Raw genomic sequence first — 23,939 nt, 5'->3', positions numbered from 1 at the left:
TAGCAGTTTGATATGGTTATGAATTCCAAAAATAGGTATTGGATTATGTTTGGAATCTGGTCTGTACCCAGATGTGATTAAGTTATGATTATGGTTTTGATTGGACCATGTAGTTAGGGCATTGAGTCCCCATCCCTTGGTGGGTGGGGACTCACAGATAAAAGGCATGGCAAAGGACAGTTGAGGGTTTTTGATGTTGGAGTTTGATGCTGAAGCCTTAAGCTGGAGCCCCGGGCAGTCAGCACACAGAGGAGAGAGAAGACAGCCCCAGGAAGAAAGGAACACTGAACCCAGGAACAAGCAAACCCTGGGAAGAAAGGAAACTTGAACCCAGAGAGAAGCAAGACCCTGGAAGGGAGGAACCCAGGAAGCCTGAGCCCTCACAGTCGTTGGCAGCCATCTTTCTCCAACACGGGAAAACAGACTTTGGTGAGGGAAGTAACTTATGCTTTATGGCCTGGTAACTGTAAGCTCCTACCCCAAATAAATACCCTTTATAAAAAACAACCAATTTCTGATATTTTGCATCAGCATCCCTTTGGCTGACTAATACAGATACCCTGGTTTTAAGTTGGCCACATTGTTTCCTAGAATAAAACTTAACCTTTAATCTTCCTTTGCATTCATGTATGTGGATGTATGTTAATGTGTCTAAGATGACACCAATGAGAAAAGTTATGTGACATCTGGGAAGGGCTCAACCATCTTATCCTTTTTCTTTTCTTCTTGCCTGGAAGGTGGATGAAATGACTGGTGCTGTGGTAGCCATTCTGGATGCCATGTGATGAGGACAGTGAAGATAGGAGGTAGAATCTGAGTGCTTCACAAATCTGTGAAACTGTCCGACCGTTCATGAGCTGTCTATCTCTGATCTTATTTCATCTTTTTAACCATTGTTATTTTGGGTTTTCTACCACTTGCAGACAAAAGAACACTAATCGTGGTAAAGATTTAATACCCTAAGTGAGGAGCTATATGTGTGAGAATCCAAACATGGAGTACTGGTTCATATGTGGGAGTTGGGACACATACTTTAAGGGCTCAGACATTGCAAGCTGGAAAGCTGACTCACATTACTGTTAAGGCCTTTGACCACACATTTCCTGTTGTTGTACTTTGAAAGGTTACCACGTGCTGACCAAAGCTGTTTATTAACAGAAATAATAGGGACAATTTAGAATAATTGATGACTGTTGCTACCTCCTTGTAGTACTTAGCAAACTCTGACAGAGAGAGTGGAATGGAGACTGAACTTGGTTGGTCTGCAAGCAAGGACAAAGGGAAATTCTGCTTTGACAAGGTAATTGCACTTGACCTCAGCCTGCACTATAAATTGGTTGGGAATTTCATAATTTGTCATCTTCCAATGTCAAAATGTCAGTTTCACTCTCTAAGTGGAAGTGGTAGTAAGCAGGGGTTGCTAAGCAGCAGCCTTAGCAGGAGATGGAATCGACGCCCCGCTGTACCCTAACGGTGAAGCTGCTGAGCGGGCAGCACCGAGGGGGTGACAATCCCCATGACAGATGTCCCAGATGGCCAGGTTCTGGGAGGGGTCGGGCTGAACCAGGACCCTGGAAGTGCTCAGGAGGCCCTGGAGGGGGCCACGGACACCCCTCCGCCTCCCTCTGGGTTTTCTACTGCTGCTGGACAAAAATTACACAAACTTAGAGACTTAAAGCAACGCAAGGGGAGGGTCCGGGCGGGGGTCCCTTTAGAGTTGCGCCCCCTCCCGGGCGCCCGCCAGAAGCGCGGGCAGGAGCGCAGCCGCCGCGAGGGGGCGCCCGCGAGAGGAGCGGGCCATGGCGTCCCCGGGCGTCCTCCTGGGCGGCGGCTCCCCGCGCCTCCTGCTCTGGCTGCTGCTCCTGCAGCCCCGGCTCGGCCAGGCGCCCGCCGTGGGCAGAGGCCGTGGCCGCGCGTGGCCCCCCGAGAGGAGGGCGGGCGGCTCAGCGCCCTTCCCCACGGGGCTCTCTGCGCCAGCAGGTGGGAACTGCGGCCTCCAGGGGGACTCCAGGGGGTCTGCCCCACCCAGGGCCCGTCACCCCCGGGGCGGCGGGAGGCCCCCACGGTGCCGGGACCCCCTCGCGCCAGCTCCCATCGCCAGCAGGGCCTCTAGGACGCCGGGGTCAGCACTCCACACCCGGGAGTGTCACCCCCTTAGGTCCTGCTCCTGGTTCCAGGTCTGCACAGGCCTGGGGTTCAGAGGGGCACAGCCCTCCTGGGGAGCTTGAGGGTCAAACCCTGTCCTGGAGGGTTTGCCGGAGCCCAGCCCTTGGTGGTGGGGGGGGATGGGCAGCAGCTTTACCTCCTGTCCCCTCTCTTTATGAGCCGTTCAAGATTGTGGCCATCGGAGTAGAATAGTTGGTGGAAGACCAGCGACAGCGAAGAGGTGGCCCTGGCAGGTGAGCCTGCAGGTGGATAATTCACACGTGTGTGGAGGATCCCTCATTGCCCATCAGTGGGTGATGACCGCGGCCCACTGCATATTTGGGTGAGTAACTATGAGGTTCAGGACTTGGGCTGTGCGGAGTGGTCAGGGGTGTGGGGGGAGGAGGGGGCTTGCAGGGAGGGAGGGGGCTGCTGGCTGCCCTGGAGCACGGGCCAGGCTGGGAAGCCCCTGGAAGGTGTGCAGGGCAGGGCAGAGTCTCCAGGGACGCTGAGGCCCGCGTGTCCCCCTGCAGCCACCTGGACTACACAGTGAAGCTGGGAGACACGCACATGCGTCATAAAGCTAGTACGGCGGTTGCGGTCCCGGCTCTAGACATCGTTTCCCACCAGTACTTTAATGTTTTTTCTTTGAGAGAAGACATTGCTCTCGTTCTCCTCGAGTTCCCTGTGACCTACTCCCCGCACATCCAGCCTGTGTGCCTCCCGGAAAAGTCCTTCCAGGTGGCAAGCGGGACAGAGTGCTGGGTGACAGGATGGGGCCGCCTGGTAGACAAAGGTGAGACTGTGGGCAGGAGGCAACCTCGGGGCGAGGGGAGGCCGCCCAGTGCCCTGGGTGGGCCTGAAGCCTGAAGGGGGGGGCAGGGAGGGTGGCGGGCAGAGGAGGGAGGGGGAGTGGGTGCTCCGGAAGTAATTGAACCACTGAGTTTCTGTTGGCAGGTCAGGGCCTGGGGCTTGGTGGGGTGGCCTCCAAGGCAGATTTCAGCTCAGGGGGGATGAGCTGTCTGCCAGCCAGAGCTGCCCTCACGGGCAGTGCCCGCCTTGGTGGGGCGGGAGCGTCCTGACCCTGGTTTGAGGCAGAGCCACAGCACCCCTGCTGGTGGGGCTGGAGGGCCCCTGCCCTGGAGAGAGGCTGATTCGGGACCTCTGGGAATGACCTGCCTGGAGGCTCTGACCTGCCCAGGAAGGTGGAGATGCTTCACTGAGGCTCAGGTCACCGGGTCGCTGTCATCACTGCTACTCAGGGTGACAGGCGCCTGGTGCTCATTTCCCAGGCTGCTAAGGCCTTGCTCTCCCTCCTGTGCTCTGTCCTGCCTTCTCCTGTGGGTTTTGCTTCTTACCTCCTCCTTTCACCATGTCAGCCTGGGGCCCATTTCCTCCTGTGTCAAATAGGGACCGTGCCCACAGCCCCGCCTTCCTCTAGGGGCGTCTGTGAAACCCTCTGTGGAGCCCCAGAGTGGATGCGGGCTCCTGTCCTGCCCCACTTACACAGGTGCACTCGCTCCCACCTTTTCTCTTTTTTTAGGTTCAGGTCCAGGAGCATCTGAGCTTCAAGAAGTGAAGCAAACCATTATTCATGGTGAGAAATGTGATGAGATGTTTCAGGAAAGGTTAAGAACATCGAGAAAGCTGGTGCAGAAAGGGATGATCTGTGGCCAGTACCACGGGGGCGAAACCCCCTGCAAGGTCAGTTGGTGCCGCTGCCTTCCTGCATTTCACTCTCCCCTAAAGGTCTCCTCCTTCTCAGGAGACCAGGCCCGCGTTTCCAGCCCGCCCCCCAGCGCCCCCGGATGAGTTAAGGTGTGGGGAGGAGCCCACGGCTCTCCGAGCTGGCCTCCCTGCTCCTTCAAAAGGGAGCAGTCCTCGCTCCTGGGGCGCTGCCAGGCGGGGGTAGCTGGGGTGGGGACACTGAGTTCCCTGGGCAGCTCATTTACTTAAGTGGATTCCCTGGAGTTGGTTAATTGCGCTCCACTGACTGATTTCCACCGCTGGCCCCCCTGTGCCAGCATTTGCCTGTGCTCACGCCATCAGCACAGCACCCTGGCCACCTGGACAGCCTACCTGGAGCACAGGTGCGCTGAGGGCCAGAGGGCGCCCTGGGACGCCTGTATGCCCCTGGCCGAGTCCACCCTCTGCTCCCAGCTGCGCCCTGGGTGGGGCCCGCTGCCAGGCCCCAGGGCATGAGTGTTTGGAAGTTCTGGAAACAGAAGAGCATTGCAGGGAGAGGGGACGGCAGGGGCAGTGCTTAGAGGTCTGGGGGCCTGGGTGGTGGGGGAACGTTGGACATGCCTGGGCAAGGGGGGAGCAACTGAGGCAGAGTAGAGGGCCAGAGCCAGGGTGTGTGGCCCGGAGCGCTGTGCCAGTTTCTAGACTTCCATCGGGCAGGACGGGTGGGGGGCACGGTCAGACTTGCCCTTTAGATAAATGCCCCTCTGGGCTGGTGGTGCCTAGACTGTGGGGTAGCAGATTGTTGCCACCCACAGGCAAGGACATGAGGCCAAGCAGGGCCTGGGCCCTGGGCTGCTGGGGGGGGAGGTCAGGAGAATCATCTGTTCTTCCATGACAGCATGTGGGGGGGGCAGGGACCCTGAGGTCTGGCTGAGGTGCTCTGAGGGGGCCTCAGGGGAGGTTGGGAGGATGTTGGAAGTTGTTTGACGTGTGGGTTTGGGATGCGTGAGCAATGGGTGGCAGGTGGGTGTAGGATGTGGGACACGTGGGTTTGGAGATAGGAAGAAATTTCAGGTGAAAAGGATGTGGGGACCCCTGTGCAGGGTGATATCCCAATTATATGCCTCCTGCGATGCCCCGTTCCTGCTGTGCCATGGGAGGCTCCAGGAGGGTGGTGGGAAGGGCTCAGGGAAGTGGAGGAGCAGGGGCCCTGAGAGAATTTCAAAATGGAGCCAGCTGGCCCACCTGGCCTGAGGCCACCTGCCCTTCTGCCCCCTCGCCCAGGGCCCTGCGTGCGGGGAAGGAGTGGTGTTTAAGGAGACAGCGACCATCCCCTTGGACCTCTCCATTCCCGGGTCATACCCAGAAGCGGAGGCCTGAGGGGGCCTTTGGGTGCCTGTGGTGCCGGGGAAGCCCCGTGCGTGCCTTTCTCGCAGCACCCTGCGTGCGTGCCTTTCTCGCAGCACCCTGCGTGCAAACAGCCTGCTCTGACGTGGGTGTCTTCACGCCTGCTGTTGTTTCCTTCTCTTTCTCCAGGGAGATTCTGGGGGCCCCCTGGTCTGTGAATATAACAACACCTGGATCCAGGTGGGCATTGTGAGCTGGGGCATTGGCTGCGGTCACAGAGGATTTCCTGCAGTTTATTCGGATGTTAGGTACTTCAGGGAATGGGTCGTTACTCTCTTGAGTCAGGCTTCCTCCCTGGACCCAGTGGCTTTGCTCACCTTCGGCCTGTCACTGGTGCTGCCCCTGGGCACCCTGGTGACCCCGTGATGGCCCAGCGCACTCCCCTCCAGTCTCTGGTTCTCGCACCAAGCCTCTGCTTCCACCTGCCGGGCTTCCTGTCTGCACTTCCTCACATCCCGGCTGGATCCATTGACCCTGTGGAGATCCACACGACAGAGTGTGGCAGCGAGGCCGGGGCTGGGAAGTGCCCTGGCCCAGGGCACCTGTCACCTGCCTGAGGCACACTCAGACCCTGGCTGTGAAAGATCCAGCCAGTGGTCCCTGACCTGCCAGGTGGAGCTGATGATTCGTGGGAATTTTGGAGAACATCACCAGCAAAGAGAGTGAAGCAGGCGTCGCCACCTCCCTGTGGGGTACGAGGCCGGGCTTTTCCCTCTTGCCTCGGCTCTCTGGAGCTGGGAAGCTCCCTGGCACCCCAGTGTGGATCCATCTGTGAAAGGACAGCACCTGCCCCACAGGCCCACGTGGGGCGGCCCAGTCCTGGAACCCCCTTCCTGTGTGCCCTGGTGGCCACGTCCAGAGACACCCCATTGTGTTGAGGCCTTATGGGGTGTTGAGATTCCGGAGGTCAACTTAATAAATACTTGAGAGTTTTTGTGTGTCATGAATCTCTGCTCACGTATCACATGCTCTGGAGAGAACTCATTTCCCATTTAGCTACGGGAGATGTTTATCATCGCAGTTAAACTTTAGGAGAGCAAGCGGTGAGGACCTGCCTACCAGAAAGAAATCTAGTGGACGACCTTAGGTCCTGCTGCCTGGGCTTTTTAGCACATCTCTAGGTGGTGTTATTTTAGTCGAGTTTAACAGTTTCAGTAACACAGGAGCAAGAGGGACAGGGACGGTGTATTGTACACTTGCACCTCCTGGCACCCCTATTTGCTGCTCTGCTGTAGATATGCCTTGATGATCTCATGCGCCCAAAGATGAGTGCACCCAGTGGGGCTTGGAGGCCTGGGCTCCATCCGTGTGTGTGTGTGTGACTGCACAGAAGTACTTTTGCACAGGTAGCATTCCTAATGTCCCAGAACTGGTTACTGCTCACCCCCTAGCCTATATCTCCTGCTCTCCCACTCTTCCTTGGCCAGTGCTGGAGCACCCAGTTATCAGTGGGCCAGAGTGGGCAGTCTCAGAGTGTCACCAGCTGCCCAAGGGAATTGGGGCTGGTGTGCTCTGTGATCTCAAGCCCCAGCTGGTACAACCACACCAGTAAGTCCTGGATTATGGTCTTTCTATGGAATGCCTGGCTGGGCAGTTTTTTCAGAAGAAGCCACTTATTTCTTTTCCGTGATGTTTCCTGGCTGGGAATGCCATTATGGCTCTTCATTTCCTTCCCTCTTCTTTTTCATCCGTGGAGGCCCAGCACTAGCATTCTCTCCTCGCAAGAACCTCTACTGTCCCCTCCCTGGGGCTGTGAAACATGCTTTTCTCCAGGCTCCCCTGACTCCCCTGACTCCGAGTGTGCCTGATGCAGACATGGGTGAGTGATAAAGGATGCCAGTTTAGTCATATCCGCCCTCGACAGTACTATTCTTTCTGCTCCAGTGTCCCACGATCGTAGGAGACAAGCAAGACTCTCTAGATCTCTGCCTGGAACTTTGCCCCAAATCACCCAACTCAGGAGTGCAATGGTCCCTCGTGGTTGTATGTAATTTCTGCTCTGGGTGTTGGAAATGTTGGACCCCAGGAGGCTGGTCTTGTAACACCTTCCACTTCTGTGTTGTTATAGGGCATACCCTTGGGGGCTCCTCATCTTCTACTTTCCATTCCTTCTCTTTCTCATCTGAGGAGGATTCCATAGATCCCATGCCTTAGGGCCCCACTCGAGTGGTTAATATCCCCCAGACCTGGACTGGAGGCAGCGTGCGGCCCCTCGCTTGAGCATATCTACCAGACAGGGTTTCTATCTGATTATTAGTTCAGCAAGGCTCTTGGTTAAGGACTCTCATTTCTGCCTGTGATAGGTGCATATTCCAAGATTTCTAACTTTCACTCTTCCTCTAAGCACTGCACTGAGGCCTGCGCCAGTTGTTCTGCCTCAGTACCCAGGGCTTCTAAAAGGGGCCATGCTAGAATTGCCACTATCTGGTGATCTCCCTTTTTCTTATTTAGGTGCGGTTGCTCTGCAACCTGTTGTAGCACAGCCAGTATACCTGCCTGTCTTTTTAGGGTGTCCCCATACTCTCAGCATTGCCCACTCGTCTTTGAGGTCAGACAACCCTCCCCACACAGATGTTGCAGGGCAATCTGGAATTTCACCCACGTATTCTCCTTTCCTTGGGCTCATGCCCACTTGCTTCGGTCTCCAGGCTCATAGCTCACCAGCTGTTCCAACACAACTCTGAAGGGCATGGATTGAGGCTGCTGTGAGACCAAAGAACATACTCGGCACCGAGTCTGACATAAGTTTTTTTGGAGTTATGGACAGGAGAGAGTCTCCACTGGTGGCAGTTCAGGGAATGAAGGTATCAATCTGCAAAGGGACAAGAAAATAAGGTATGAAATAAGGGGTTTCAGAACAAAGACATTGCGCAGGTTATGAGGACAGAGTTCATGCTAGGGTCCCCTGAAGTACACACATGGGGTTGGTGAAGTTATCACAGGAATGAAGTTTTACTGCCCTGAGGAGGTCATGGTATCCGATACCAGCTATACATCCTTTTCCCTCCAGCGAGGATTGGGTCACACAAGCGGCCACATGCTGAGGGTTTGTGGGGGTCTGGGCTGTGGGTCCCCACAATGGACCAAACTCTCTTTTGTCATTGCACGTCATATAATTTTTTGTTCTCAACTGGGCATTTAAAGTAATATAAAGTGGCCACTCTGGAAATCCGATTCTCCCTCTCCCCCACTTTTTTGTTGCTTCTATTTGTTGCTGCAGCTCTTCGGTTATTTCCCTGAACTAATTCTTTAAAGTCTGTTATTTTGTTGTGTGTGGTCACTGAAGTCTCTGCTTGGCTATCTTAGTGGACTCTAACCAATTAGTCTTCCAGCCTTTGCTCTGGGGCTGTGTGTGTTGGAGCCTGTCTTCAAAGTTCCAGGTTGCAATTTCCAACTCTGCCTTAGCCTTCCCTTCCTTCTTGTGCAGAGCCTCAAAGTCAACCAGCAGAAAGTGATCAGGTCTTTCCTGGGTGTACACCTAGCTCTGCATGTGTGTGTGACCTCCTCTATTCTCAGGAAAATGTCAGAGCTTTTCAAAACCCCTATGGACATTTGTTTCTGTTTTATCTTCTAGGTTTTTTTTGTCAGCCTCTTGTTAGTCCAACTAACAATGCTGCCTCAGGCAGCTGTGAGGTTAAACAATTGCTACTGATTGTTTCTGATAAACACCATGGGGATTGGACTGTCTACACAGAGAGAGCTCCTAGTCAGGTCAAATAAAGACAAGCTTTGAACTGGACCCTTCTAGTGAGCTGCCAGACTCGTCAAATACTGCTAATTCTCTGGTGATGAAGCTTTCGGGGAGCTCCACATCTGCTCTGCTCCCCTTCCGTGGTTTCTAGGCTGCTGCTGTTCACGGCAATGCAGTTCCAAGCCTTTTGGTTGTCAAGGCTATCATGGAGCTCAGAGACGGTGATGGGGTTATGGCAAGTTTAAATACCACTATGATCACAGTTCTTACCAAGATTCAGCCACATTTCTTGATTAAATGCTCCTTGGAATTTTGGAAACTTTTGTTAATTTCCATAGTCTGAAAAAGTTGCGTTTGGCGGTTTTTGCAGTGTTCTCATTACTTTTATGGAGGAGCAGGGTTTTGGAGGTCCTTCTCTGTCATTCCAAAATTGCTTCTCCCATTCCTATAGTTTTGGCTTTTCCAGAAAGTGTCTGTGTGGAATTAAACAATATAGCTTTCTGAGTCCAGCTTTCTTCACATAGTGCATTGAATATGAAACATCCATGTTAGAGGACAAATCAATATGTTGTTCCTTTTTTGACTAAATACTAGTCCCTTAAATCGATGTACCCCAGTGTATGTATTCTGTGACTGAAAAACACCTTAACTGCTTCCAGTTTTTGACCATTATAAATAAGATTGATATAAACATTTGTGTACATATTTTTGCATGAACAGAATTGTTTTATTCTCTTGGATATAAACCTCGAGTGTGATTTCTGGGTCATGTAGTACATCTATACTTAACTTTAAAAGAAAATGCTAACACAAGCCTCTGGCGTGATGCCCACCGTGGCTGGGGCCAGGGAGGCAGGGCTTCTTCTGGAGGTTCCTCAGCCCAAAAGAAGGGCAGAAACCACATCCCGGAAAGGTGGAAAGACTATCTCCCAGTTGGACAACGGATGCCTGGGACTCGTTTCATTGCTTTCAAAGTTCCTTTGAAAAAGAGTTTTGAAAAGAATCTTGCTCCAAAAGAATACTTTCCCCCCATTGGATCGTCTTAACAAAATCCAAAAGGAAAATGAAGAACTTGGACTGATTATTGATTTAACTTACACACAACGCTATTATAAACCAAAGGATTTACCAGATACTACACCTCACTTAAGATTTTTTACAGTTGGGCATAAGGTCCCTAAAGATGACATTATTTTTAAATTCAAGTGTGCTGTTAATGGGTTTTTGAAAGAAAATAAAGATAATGACAAACTTTTTGGGGTCCATTGTACCCATGGTTGAAACAGGACTGATTATCTCATCTGCAGATATCTGATTGATGTAGAAGGCATGAGCCAGATGATGCAACTGAATTCTTCAATAGGTGCCGGGGACATTGCTTAGAAAGACAAAACTACATTGAAGACCTTCAGGATGGTCCTATCAGAAAGAATGGGTATTCTGGTGTGTCCAGGTCAAGTCGTTTTGAAGAATCAACACAAATCATGGAACAATAAGTCTGTTAACCAAGGATCTAGGTATAAGCCACATCAGACACAACATTATCCACCACCTTCCTGGCATTTCCATTCCTCCAGCCAAGATTTGTAATAGTCAGTCAGAAAATTTTCACAGAGTCAGAACATTTACCAGAGAGGTCTTCTTCCCCCTTCCTTGTCCCCCTGCACAGGACTCTTCACAGAGGAGATGTTCTTGGAATGCAAAGTCAAACACCAGTCAAGCAACCCAGAATAAAAGATTACAGTATCCTTACCGTTACTACAGCAATTGGGGATGGACCCAGTAAAGTAGGACACAAACATACTCTAGAATTCTATCAGGAGACCAGAGTTGGACTGAAGACAGATGGAATGACTTAAGTAGATGAGGTCAAATGACGTTTATTATCTATTTTATTGCTCCCTTATGTATTCACACTTCAGGAACAATTAGACTGATATTTACCTCTTAGCTAATAAATTTGAACCAATTACAACAATACAGGAAAAAGCTACTCTAATGAATCTTAAAAATTTTTAAAGGACGATGATATTTTAGAATTCATAAAGTATTAAAGAACTTCCCTTGCAAATTAAAATAAAAATAAAAATAAAAGAAAATGCTTAACCACCTTCCAATGCAGTACTGTTTTGCATTTCCAGCAACAAAGGATCAGAGTTCCTGTTGCTCTGTATCCTCACCCGCTTTTGATATGGTCAGGATTTTCTTTTTCCCATTTTATTATAGGCGTATAGTGGTATCTCATTGGAGTTAGAATTTCCCTGATGACTAGTGGTATTGAGCATGTTTTTATATGCTCGCTTGCAATTCATAAGTCTGTGAAGTGTCTGGTCATATCAATTTTTAAAAATAGAATTTTTTTCTTACTGTTGAGTTCTAAAAGCACTTTATAGGATTCTAGATATTAGTCTTTATCAGGTAATTAACTTGGAAATATTTCCTCACAGACTGTGTCTTGTCTTTTCCCTGTCTGTCTTTTTAAGATTTATTTATTTTTCCTCCCCCTGTGAGATGGCTCCCTCATCTGTCTGCTTGTTCTTTGTGCTCATTGCTTCACTCTCTTAACTGGTCTTTTCAGAGCAAAAGTTTTAAATTTTGATAATGTCTGATATATCAATTTTTTCTTTCATGAGTCTTGCTTTCAGTGTTGTATCTAAAAGCTCATTGTCAAACCCAAGGTCACACAAACTTTCTCCCTTGTTTTCTCTAGAAGGTTTATAGCTTTAAGTTTTTCCTTTAGATCTATGATTCATTTTGAGTTAATTTTTGTGTAAAATGTGAGGTATATGTTATGGGTTTTTTTTTAAAGATGGTGTCCAATTATTCCTGTACCATTTGTTGAAAAGACTATTTCTGTTGAAGTGCCTTTGGGACTTTGTAAATAAAATTGGCTGTATTTGTCAGCATCTATTTATAGGCTTTCTGTTCAACTCCACTGATGAATGTGTCTGTCCTTTTACCATACCACACTGCCTCTATTTTTTGTTCCTGTAGCCTTATAGTAAGACTTGAAATTGTATAATATGACTCTTTTACCTTGGCTCATTTTCAGGATTGACTTATATATTCCAGTCTCTTACCTTTCCATGTAAATTTGAGGATCACAAAAACTTGCTGGAATTTTTACTAGAATTGCACTGATTCTATAGATCAAATTGGGAAGATGGGAAGCGGATATGGCCCAAGCAGTTGGGCTCAAGTCTACCATATGGGAGGTCCAGGGTTCAATTCCTGGGGCTCCTGGTGAAGGCGAGCTGGCCTGTGTGAGCTGGCCCAAGTGCAGACCTGGCCCACACAGAGTGCTGTTCCACACAGGAGTGCTGTTCCACACAGGAGTACTATCCCTCATGGCAAGCTGGCCCCAGCAGAGAGCTGGCACAGCAAGATGACACAACAGAGTAGAGAAAATAAGAGATGGAGCAGATGAGGGAGCTGAGTTGGCACAAGAGATTGAGTGCATTTCTCCCACTCTGGAAAGTCCCAGGATCAGTTCCCAGTGCTGCCTAAAGAGAAGACAAGCAGCACAGAAGAACACACAGCAAATGGACACAGAAAACAGACTACAGGGGTGTGTGGCAGGGGCAGGAGAAATGAAAAAATAAATTTTAGAAATGGTGTAGCAGTATGATATGGTTATGAATTCCAAAAAGAGGTATTGTATTATATTTGTAATCTGGTCTGTACCTGTGCATGATTGATTTATGATTGGGGCTTTAAATGGGCCATGTCATTAGCGGTTGAGTCTCCACCCCTGGGTGGATGGGGACTCACAGATAAAAGGCACGGCAAAGGACAGAGTTGAGGGTTTTTTGATGTTGGAGTTTTGATGTTCAAGTGTGATGCTGAAGCCTTAAACTGGAGCCCCAGGAAGTAAGCTCACAGAGGAGAGAGAAGCCAGCCCCAGGAAGAGAAGAAGTCTGAGCCCAGGAAGAAGCAATCCTTGGGAAGAAAGGAACCTTGAACACAGAGAGAATCAAGACTCTGGAAGAGAGGAACCCAGGAAGCCTGAGCCCTGGCAGACATCGGCAGCCATCTTGCTCCAACACGTGAAAATAGACTTTGGTGAGGGAAGTAACTTATGCTTTATGTATGTATATGCTTCTGGTATCTATTTGCTCTTACCCCAAGTAAATGCCCTTTATAAAAACCAATTTCTGGTATTTTGCATCAGCACCCCTTTGGCTGACTAATACAGAACCTAATCCTTATAACACCGATTTCTTGGACTTCACTGGTCTTCCTTTGTGACCTTGTTTAGGAAAATTCCCTATGTGCTCAATAAAGATAGGTGTTCTCTGTTAGTAGTTGTAAAGTTCTAGAGATAGCTGTTAGGTCAGGAATATTAGCAGTGGTAGTCAAATCTTTTATATATTGGCTCAATTTTGCATGTTCGTTCTATCAGATCCTTAAGAAGATTGTATTAAAAGCTGTAATTCTCTGTAAGTTGGTCACCTGTTACTTAATAGAGTAAGGAACTATAATTGCATCACCTTGATTATTTTCTGTGTTTACTGCATAAAAGATGCCTTTCATCTCCCTCTACTCCCTGTCTCCTGTAAACCTGTCTTCCAGACTCTAGCTCTGTGAGTCTGCTTGATTTGCTTAATTCATATCCGTGAGGTCATGTAATATTTGTCCTTCAGTGCCTGACTCACCACTCAGCATAAGGTCTTCAAGAGTCATTCATGTTATCCCAGGTTCTAATACTGCGTTCCTTCTAACAGCTGAGTAGTATTCCATTGTATGTATATACCACAGTTTGCTTAGCCATTCCTCTGTTGATGGACATTTGGGTTGTGTCCAACTTTTGGCAATGGTGAATGCCGTGAATGTTGGCATGCATGTATCTGTTCATGTCCCTGCTTTCAATTCTTCTGGATATATACCCAGCAGCGGGACTGCTGGATCAAATAACAGATCTATATTTGGCTTCCTGAGGAAATGCCAAACAATCCTCCACAATGGCTGCACCATTCTACATTCCCATCAGCAGTGGATAAGTGGATTTTCTGTGTTTATCACATGTAAGATACCTTTCAGTCCTTTGCCTTAAATGCTACAGGGTAGAACAAATTTCTACCCCACCTTTCATTTGGATCATATTGGCATGGTACATTGTTTCAATCACTCTGTTTCCAACTTGTCTGAATCTTTTTCTGTAAATTTGTCTCTTAAGAGTATATTTCCAAACCATATCCTTTTCTCCACTTGGAAAGTCCTTGTTTTATTCTGGAATATTTAACCCATTCATACTTATAGCAAATGCTTTCTTATCAATCTCATTATTGCCTTCTTGTTTTGTATTTTCTATTTTTCCTACTTTAATTGTGTTTTTCTTCTTATCTTCCATTGAGTTTTTTTTTCCTCCCTTGTGTTTAAAGTTCATACTATTCAGGGAGCCTAACATAACTTATGAAGTTCCTCAAATAATATAGAAGGCTTGCCACGTTCTGAGCCCCTCTCTCTTTTCCCTGCATTCCCTGTGCACATATGGTGTGGCAGGGACTTCTCAGTTCCTACCCTAATGCTCTCATTAATTTTTAGATTTAGATCCCTGGTTTTAAGACAGCCACATTGTTTTCTGGAATAAAACTTCACCTTTAATCCTTCCTTGTATTCATTTATATGGATGTGTTCATGTGTCTAAGATCAAGTCAGTGAGCAAAGCTGTGTAACTTCTGGGAAGGGCTCGACCTTCTAATCCTCTTCCCTTTCTTTCAGGCTGTAAGGTAGATGTGATGGCTGGAGCTCCAGTGGTCTTTCTGGAGGCCAGGTGTTGAGAATGGTGAAGAACAAGATAGTAGGTAGAAGTTTAAGTCCGTAACATTCTGGGACACTGTCCTACCAGTCATGAACTACCAAACTTTAAACTTTTTTTTTTCAGACACATGTCCCCTTTAATATTTGCTAGAAAATGGAGTTTAACATTATTTACAATTATTCGAACATTCACGGGGGCTCAATATGACAGGCATAGGGGTGGACTATGGTCACAAGAAGTCTTTCATACTTCACAAATTGTTTTATATTTTTGCTACAAAGGTCAGTCACCTTTTTATGTCCATCCAATCAATGAGTTTCTTACATCTTTCTGGGTCTATGCACTTGTAGATGGCAGCAGAAACTGTAGCCAGGATCTTTATCTCATGCATTCACATGTGATGCCCAATCTTCATGTGCTGTCTAATTTCTACACTCTGGTTTCTTGGACTTACCCCACTCATCTAACACGGAGGTGAAGGTCAACCACCACACCAGGGAGCCAAGAGTGCCTATAACTGAAAGCAGGAGGATTGCATCCAGCATCCATGTGCAATCTAAGCCCCCTCTTGATATAGATGTGGAGTGGACACAAGCATTCTAAGGTCCACAGGATGGAGGAATAGAGTATGGATTAGAGTGGACTTACTGATATTCTATTCATAAACTATTGCGATTAGTAATCGAAGAAAATGTGGCATTGGAGTGGAGAAAGTGGCCATGGTGGCTGCTGGGGGTAGGGAGTGGGAGGAAGAGATGTGATGTGGGGGCGTTCTCGGGACTTGGAGTTGTCCTGGGTGGTGCTGCAGGGACAGTTACCGGACATTGTGTGTCCTCCCATGGCCCACTGGGTGGACTGTGGGAGAGTGTGGGCTATGGTGTGGACCATTGACCATGAGGTGCAGCGGTGCTCAGAGATGTATTCACCAAATGCAATGAATGTCTCATGATGATGGAGGAGGTTGTTGTTATGGGGGGAGGAGTGGGGTGAGCGGGGTGGGGGTTATATGGGGACCTCATATTTTTTTAATGTAACATTAAAAAAATAAAGACAAAAAAAAAAAAGATAAAAGGAGTGACTCGCAGCAGGGCCACGTAGATGAGGAAGTTGCGCAAGGAGGACAGCATGTCTTCGCGCACCTTCCGTTTCGTTTCCTCCGGGTCCAGCTTCGGTGTGAGGCCCTCCATCTGGGACCTTGCTGTCTCCCACCTTCCAGCCACCTCACTGAGTGCTCTCTCCAAAGGCCGCCTCGTGCCGGAACTAGCCTCAAACTTACATTACCTTGTTCAAGCCAATGTTATTTTGGATTTTCTACCACTTGCAGGCAAAAAAATAAACTAATGCTGATAAAGATTTTAGTGCCCGTGAGGAGGACCTGCATGTGAGAATCTAAACGTGGAGTAGTGGTTCAGCTGAGGCAGTTGGGAGGCATGTTTTAAGGGCTCAGCTTGCAAGCTGGAAAGCTGATGACTGTCATTACCATTGACACCTTCGGCCACACGGTTCTTGTTGTTGTACTTTGGAAGGTTGCCATGTGCTGACCAAAGCTGTTTATTAGCAGAAATAAAAGGGACAATTTAGAATAATCGCTGACTGCTGGCTCCTCCTTGTAGTACTTGGCAAACTCTGACAGAGCGAGAGGAATTCAATCTGCACTTGGCTGGTCTGCAGGCAAGGATGAAGGGAAATCCTGCTTTGCCAAGGCAGTCATCTTGGACCACAGCCCGCACTATACATTGGCTGAGAATTCCATAATTTTGAATCTTCCAATGTCAAAATGTCTGATTCAGTCTCTAAATGGAAGTGGTAGTAAGCAGGGGTTGCTAAGCAGCAGCCTTAGCAGGAGATGGAATCGACGCCCCGCTGTACCCTAACGGTGAAGCTGCTGAGCAGGCAGCACCGAGGGGGTGACAATCCCCATGACAAATGTCCCAGATGGCCAGGTTCTGGGAGGGGTCGGGCTGAACCAGGACCCTGGAAGTGCCCAGGAAGCCCTAGAGGGGGCCACGGACACCCCTCCGCCTCCCTCTGGGTTTTCTACTGCTGCTGGACAAAAATTACACAAACTCAGAGACTTAAAGCAACGCAAAGAGAGGGTCCGGGCGGGGGTCCCTTTAGAGTTGCGCCCCCTCCCGGGTGCCCGCCAGAAGCGCGGGCAGGGGCGCAGCCGCCGCGAGGGGGCGCCCGCGAGAGGAGCGGGCCATGGCGTCCCCGGGCGTCCTCCTGGGCGGCGGCGCCCCGCGCCTCCTGCTCTGGCTGCTGCTCCTGCAGCCCCGGCTCGGCCAGGCGCCCGCCGTGGGCAGAGGCCGTGGCCGCGCGTGGCCCCCCGAGAGGAGGGCGGGCGGCTCAGCGCCCTTCCCCACGGGGCTCTCTGCGCCAGCAGGTGGGAACTGCGGCCTCCAGGGGGACTCCAGGGGTCTGCCCCACCCAGGGCCCGTCACCCCCGGGGCGGCGGGAGGCCCCCACGGTGCCGGGACCCCCTAGCGCCAGCCCCCATCGCCAGCAGGGCCTCTAGGACGCCGGGGGCCTCAGCATTCAGCCTGGGGAGGTCCCAGGCTCAGGCAGCACCCCACCCCCAGGAGGGTCACCCCCTCAGGTCCTGCTCCTGGTTCCAGGTCTGCACAGGCCTGGGGGGTCAGAGGGGCACAGCCCTCCTGGGGAGCTTGAGGGTCAGACCCTGTCCTGGAGGGTTTGCCGGAGACCGGCCCTTGGTGGTGGTGGGGGGACAGGCAGCAGCTTTACCTCCTGTCCCCTCTCTTTATGAGCCGTTCAAGATTGTGGCCATCGGAGTCCGAGAATAGTTGGTGGAAGCCGGGCACGAGGGAAGAGCTGGCCCTGGCAGGTGAGCCTGCAGGTCAATAACTCACACATATGTGGAGGAACCCTCATTGCGCATCAGTGGGTGATGACGGCGGCCCACTGCATATATGGGTGAGTTGCTTTGGGGTTCAGCTCTTGGGCTGTGTGATCAGTCCCCATCCCTGAGTGTCCCTCCTCCAAAAAAGGGGAACACAGACGCTTTATTTTTTCATGAGGTACCAAAGATTAATCCCAGAACCTCATAGGCGGGACGCAGGGGCTCAACCACTTGAGCCACATCTGCTCCCCGGTGCCATAATGTTTTATTCAGTCTGGGGTGAGACCAAAGAACTTGACTGCTAACTAGTTCCCAGGTGTGGTGATGATGCGGCTCAGGGACACCCTTTGAGGACCGCTGTGCAGAGTGGTCAGGGGTGTGGAGGGAGGAGGGGGCTTGCAGGGAGGGAGGGGGCTGCTGGCTGCCCTGGAGCACGGGCCAGGCTGGGAAGCCCCCGGAAGGTGTGCAGGGCAGGGCAGAGTCTCCAGGGACGCTGAGGCCCACGTGTCCCCCTGCAGCCACCTGGACTACACGGTGAAGCTGGGAGACACGCACGTGCGTCATAAAGCTAGTACGGCGGTCGTGGTCCCGGCTCTAGACATCGTTTCCCACCAGTACTTTAATGTTAAAAATTTGAGAGAAGACATTGCTCTCGTTCTCCTCGAGTTCCCTGTGACCTACTCCCAGCACATCCAGCCTGTGTGCCTCCCGGAAAAGTCCTTCCAGGTGGCAAGTGGGACAGAGTGCTGGGTAACCGGATGGGGCCGCCTGGTAGACGAAGGTGAGACTGTGGGCAGGAGGCAACCTCGGGGTGAGGGGAGGCCGCCCAATGCCCTGGGTGGGCCTGAAGCCTGAAGGGGGGGGGGGGCAGGGGCAGGGGGGGCAGAGGAGGGAGGGGGAGGGGCTGCCCTGGAGAGAGGCTGATTCGCGACCTCTGGGAACGACCTGCCTGGAGGCTCTGACCTGCCCAGGAGGTGAAGATGCTTCACTGAGGCTCAGGTCACCGGGTCCCTGTCATCACGGCTACTCAGGGTGACAGGCGCCTGGTGCTCATTTCCCAGGCTGCTAAGGCCTTGCTCTCCCTCCTGTGCTCTGTCCTGACTTCTCCTGTGGGTTTTGCTTCTTACCTCCTCCTTTCACCATGTCAGCCTGGGGCCCATTTCCTCCTGTGTCAAACGGGGACCGTGCCCACAGCCCCGCCTTCCTCTAGGGGCGTCTGTGGAACCCTGTGTGGAGCCCCAGAGTGGGTGCGGGCCCCTGTCCTGCCCCACGTACACAGGTGCATTCTCTGTTATCTCTTCTCTTTTAGCCTTCTTCCCAGGATCAGTTCAGCTTCAAGAGGTGAAGCAAACCATTATTCATGGTGAGAAATGTAACAGCATTTTGCAGAAAAGGTTAAGAACATCGAGAAAGCTGGTGCAGAAAGGGATGATCTGTGGCCAGTACCACGGGGGCGAAACCCCCTGCAAGGTCAGTTGGCGCCGCTGCCTTCCTGCATTTCACTCTCCCCTAAAGGTCTCTTCCTTCGCAGGAGACCAGGCCCGCGTTTCCAGCCCGCCCTCCAGCGCCCCCGGATGAGTTAAGGTGTGGGAGGAGCCCGCGGCTCTCCGAGCTGGCCTCCCTGCTCCTTCAAAAGGGAGCAGTCCTCGCTCCTGGGGGCACTGCCGGGGCGGGGGCAGCTGGGGTGGGGACACTGAGTTCCCTGGGGCAGCTCATTTACTTAAGTGGATTCCCTGGAGTTGGTTAATTGCGCTCCACTGACTGATTTCCACCCTGGGCGCCCCCTGTGCCCCCATTTGCCTGTGCTCACGTCATCAGCACAGCACCCCGGCCACCTGGACAGCCTACCTGGAGCACAGGTGCCCTGAGGGCCAGAGGGCGCCCTGGGACGCCTGTATGCCCCGGGCCGAATCACCCTCTACTCCAGTGCTGCGCCTGGGCGGGGCCCGCTGCCAGGCCCCAGGGGATGAGTGTTTGGAAGTTTTGGAAACAGAAGAGCATCCAAGGCCATCTGCCACCTGCCCTTCTGCCCCCTCGCCCAGGGCCCTGCGTGCGGGAAAGGAGTGGTGTTTAAGGAGACAGCGACCATCCCCTTGGACCTCTCCATTCCCGGGTCATACCCGGAAGTGGAGGCCTGGGGGGTCTTTGGGTGCCTGGGGTGCCGGGGAAGCCCCGTGCGTGCCTTCCTCGCAGCACCCTGCGTGCAAACAGCCTGCTCTGACGTGGGTGTCTTCACGCCTGCTGTTGTTTCCTTCTCTTTCTCCAGGGAGATTCTGGGGGCCCCCTGGTCTGTGAATATAACAACACCTGGATCCAGGTGGGCATTGTGAGCTGGGTCCTGGCCTGTGGGCGCAGAGGATTTCCTGCAGTTTATTCAAATGTTAGTTACTTCAGGGAATGGGTCATCGCTCAGGTGAGTCAGGCTTCCTCCCTGGACCCAGTGGCTTTGCTCACCTTCGGCCTGTTCCTGGTGCTGCCCCTGGGCACCCTGGTGACCCCGTGATGGCCCAGCGCACTCCCCTCCAGTCTCTGGTTCTTGCCCCAAGCCTCTGCTTCCACCTCCCGGGCTTCCTGTCTGCACTTCCTCACATCCCGGCTGGATCCATTGACCCTGTGGAGATCCACACGACAGAGCGTGGCAGCGAGGCCGGGGCTGGGAAGTGCCCCGGCCCAGGGCACCTGTCACCTGCCTGAGGCACACTCAGACCCTGGCTGTGAAAGATCCAGCCAGAGGGCCCTGGCCTGCCAGGTGGAGCTGATGATTCGTGGGAATTTTGGAGAACATCACCAGCAAAGAGAGTGAAGCAGGCGTCGCCACCTCCCTGTGGGGTACGAGGCCGGGCGTTTCCCTCTGGCCTCTGCTCTCTGGGGCTGGGAAGCTCCCTGGCACCCCAGTGTGGATCCATCTGTGAAAGGACAGCCACTGCCCCGCAGGCCCACGTGGGGCAGCCCAGTCCTGGAACCCCCTTCCTGTGTGCCCTGGTGGCCACGTCCAGAGACTCCCCGTTGTGTTGAGGCCTTATGGAGTGTCGAGATCAGGATGTCAGCTGAATAAATACTTGAGCGTCCCCTGTGTTCCGAATCTCTGCTCACACATCACATGCTCTGAAGAGAACCCATTTCCATTAGGTATTGAAGATATTCATGGTCCCCATTAAACTTTAGGAGAAGGGGTGCTGAGGTCCTGCCTCCCCAGAGATAAATCCAGTGATGTCCTTAGGTCCTGCTGCCTGGGCTTTTTAGCACATCTCTAGGTGGTGTTATTTTAGTCGAGTTTAACAGTTTCAGTAACACAGGAGCAAGAGGGACAGGGACGGTGTACTGTACACTTGCACCTCCTGGCACCCCTATTTGCTGCTCTGCTGTAGATATGCCTTGATGTCATGCGCCCAAAGATGAGTGCACCCAGGGGGGCATGGAGGCCTGGGCTCCATCCGTGTGTGTGTGTGTGAATGCACAGAAGTACTTTTGCACAGGTAGCATTCCTAATGTCCCAGAGCTGGTTACTGCTCACCCCCTAGCCTGTATCTCCTGCTCTCCCACTCTTCCTTGGCCAGTGCTGGAGCACCCAGTTATCAGTGGGCCAGAGTGGGCAGTCTCAGAGTGTCACCTGCTGCCCAAGGGAATTGGGGCTGGTGTGCTCTGTGATCTCAAGCCCCAGCTGGTACAGCCACACCAGTAAGTCCTGGATTATGGTCTTTCTATGGAATGCCTGGCTGGGCAATTTGTTCAGAAGAAGCCATTTATTTCTTTTCCATGTTGTTCCCTCTGCGGGGAATGCCATTATGGCTCTTCATTTCCTTCCCTCTTCCTTCTCATCTGTGAAGGCCCAGCACTAGCATTCTCTCCTCGCAAGAACCTCTACTGTCCCCTCCCTGGGGCTGTGAAACATGCTTTTCTCCAGGCTCCCCTGACTCCCCTGACTCTGAGTGTGCCTGATGCAGAGATGGCTGAGTGATAATGGACCTCAGGTTACTCATATCCTCCCTCAACAGTACTATTCCTTCTGCTCCAGTGTCCCACGATCATAGGAGACAGGCAAGACTCTCTAGATCTCTGCCTGGACCTTTGCCCCAAATCACCCAACTCAGGAGTGCAATGGTTCCTCGTGGTTGTATGTAATTTCTGCTCTGGGTGTTGGAAATGTTGGACCCCAGGAGGCTGGTCTTGTAACACCTTCCACTTCTGGGGTACTTTAGGGCATAGACTTGGGGGCTCCTCATCTTCCACCTTCCATTCCTTCTCTTTCTCATCTGAGGAGGATTCCATAGATCCCATGCCTTAGGGCCCCACTCGAGTGGTTAATATCCCCCAGACCTGGACTGGAGGCAGCGTGCGGCCCCTCACTTGAGCATATCTACCAGACAGGGTTTCTATCTGATTATCAGTTCAGCAAGGCTCTTGGTTAAGGACTCTCATTTCTGCCTGTGATAGGTGCATATTCCAAGATTTCTAACTTTCACTCTTCCTCTAAGCACTGCACTGAGGCCTCTGCCAGTTGTTCTGCCTCAGTGCCCAGGGCTTCTATAAGGGGCCATGCTATAGTCGCCACTATCTGGTGGTCTCCCTTTTTCTATTTTAAGTGCGGTTGCTCTGCAACCTGTTGTATACAGCCAGTATACCTGCTAGACTTTTTAGGGTGTCTCCGTACTCTCGGCATTCCCCATTCCTCTATGAGATCAGACAACCCTCCCCACACAGACGTTGCAGGCCAACCTGGAATTTCACCCACCTTTTCTCCTTTCCTTGGGCTCATGCCCACTTGCTTCAGTCTCCAGGCTCATAGCTCACCAGCTGTTCCAACACAACTCTGAAGGGCATGGATTGAGGCTGTTGTGAGACCAAAGAACATATCTGGCACCGAATCCGAAATAAGTTTTTTTTGGAGTTATGGACAGGAGAGAGTCTCCACTGGTGGCAGTTCAGGGAAAGAAGGTATCAATCTGCAAAGGGACAAGAAAATGAGGTGTGAAATAAGGGGTTTCAGAACAAAGACATTGCCCAGGTTATGAGGACAGAGTTCATGCTAGGGTCCCCTGAAGTACACATGTGGGGTTGGTGATGTTATCACAGGAATGAAGTTTTACTGCACTGAGGAGGTCATGGTTTCCGATACCAGCTATACATCCTTTTTCCTCCAGTGAGGATTGGGTCACACAAGCGGCCACATGCTGAGGGTTTGTGGGGGTCTGGGCTGTGGGTCCCCACAATGGACCAAACTCTCTTTTGTCATTGCACGTCATATAATTTTTTGTTCTCAGCTGGGCATTTAAAGTAATATAAAGTGGCCACTCTGGAAATCCGATTCTCCCTCTCCCCTACTTTTTTGTTGCTTCTATTTGTTGCTGCAGCTCTTCGGTTATTTCCCTGAACTAATTCTTTTTTTTTTTTTTTTTTAATATTTATTTATTATTATTATTTTTTAATTACATTAAAAAAAAATATATGAGGTCCCATTCAACCCCACCACCCCCGCCCCCCACTCCCCCCACAGCAACACTCTCTCCCATCATCGTGATACATCCATTGCACCTGGTAAGTTCATCTCTGAGCATCACTGCACCCCATAGTCAATGGTCCACATCATAGCCCAGACTCTCTCACGTTCCATCCAGTGGGCCCTGGGGGGATCTACAGTGTCCCGTAATTGTCCGTGAAGCACTATCCAGGACAACTCCACGTCCCGAAAATGCCTCCACATCTCATCTCTTCCTCCCTGAACTAATTCTTTAAAGTCTGTTATTTTGTTGTGTGTGGTCACTGAAGTCTCTGCTTGGCTATCTTAGTGGACTCGAACCAATTAGTCTTCCAGCCTTTGCTCTGGGGCTGTGTGTGTTGGAGCCTGTCTTCAAAGTTCCAGGTTGCAATTTCCAACTCTGCCTTAGCCTTCCCTTCCTTCTTGTGCAGAGCCTCAACGTCAACCAGCAGAAAGTGATCAGGTCTTTCCTGGGTGTACACCCAGCTCTGCATGTGTGTCACCTTTTCTATTCCCAGGAAAATATCAGAGCTTTTCAAAACCCCTATGGACATTTGTTTCTGTTTTATCTTTTACATTTGTTGTTGTTGTTGTTGTCAGCCTCTTGTTAGTCCAACTAACAATGCTGCCTCAGGCAGCTGTGAGGTTAAACAATTGCTACTGATTGTTTCTGATAAACACCATGGGGATTGGACTGTCTACACAGAGAGAGCTCCTAGTCAGGTCAAATAAAGACAAGCTTTGAAATGGACCCTTCTAGTGAGCTGCCAGACTCGTCAAATACTGCTAATTCTCTGGTGATGAAGCTTTCCGGGAGCTCCACATCTGCTCTGCTCCCCTTCAGTGGTTTCTAGGCTGCTGTTGTTCACGGCAATGCAGTTTCAAGCCTTTTGGTTGTCAAGGCTATCATGGAGCT

At 51.1% G+C, this 23,939-nt stretch overlaps 1 protein-coding gene, 1 long non-coding RNA gene and 1 pseudogene across 2 annotated transcripts; all 3 read left to right on the top strand.

The window, feature by feature from the left end:
* Window positions 1–1,799: 1,799 nt before the first annotated feature.
* Window positions 1,800–6,170, top strand: LOC101439478 (serine protease 44-like). Its single transcript, XM_058289002.1, has 5 exons — window positions 1,800–1,980; window positions 2,326–2,488; window positions 2,679–2,941; window positions 3,689–3,849; window positions 5,368–6,170. The coding sequence occupies exons 1-5, from the start codon at window positions 1,800–1,802 to the stop codon at window positions 5,602–5,604; spliced, it is 1,005 nt and encodes a 334-aa protein (XP_058144985.1). The 3' UTR covers window positions 5,605–6,170.
* LOC101444167 (RNA/RNP complex-1-interacting phosphatase-like) lies at window positions 5,604–10,715 on the top strand (annotated as a pseudogene).
* Window positions 10,716–18,239: 7,524 nt separating this feature from the next.
* Window positions 18,240–19,883, top strand: LOC105747578 (uncharacterized). Its single transcript, XR_011647488.1, has 3 exons — window positions 18,240–18,328; window positions 18,857–19,017; window positions 19,814–19,883. It is a non-coding gene; the product is annotated as an uncharacterized lncRNA (long non-coding RNA).
* Window positions 19,884–23,939: the final 4,056 nt, after the last annotated feature.

This window comes from Dasypus novemcinctus, chromosome 26 (genome assembly GCF_030445035.2).
Source record: "Dasypus novemcinctus isolate mDasNov1 chromosome 26, mDasNov1.1.hap2, whole genome shotgun sequence".
In the NCBI taxonomy this organism is placed as follows: Eukaryota; Metazoa; Chordata; class Mammalia; order Cingulata; family Dasypodidae; genus Dasypus; species Dasypus novemcinctus.
This window is presented reverse-complemented; position numbering and strand designations above follow the sequence as displayed.

What these genes read in the sequence shown, in the direction of transcription:
- LOC101439478 (XM_058289002.1), top strand. Translation starts at nt 1,800, where the DNA reads ATGGCGTCCCCGGGCGTCCTCCTGGGCGGCGGCTCCCCGCGCCTCCTG. An exon ending in GGGGCTCTCTGCGCCAGCAG is followed by an intron (nt 1,981 to 2,325) that starts GTGGGAACTGCG and finishes TCTCTTTATGAG; the next exon opens with CCGTTCAAGATTGTGGCCAT. An exon ending in GGGCCGCCTGGTAGACAAAG is followed by an intron (nt 2,942 to 3,688) that starts GTGAGACTGTGG and finishes CTCTTTTTTTAG; the next exon opens with GTTCAGGTCCAGGAGCATCT.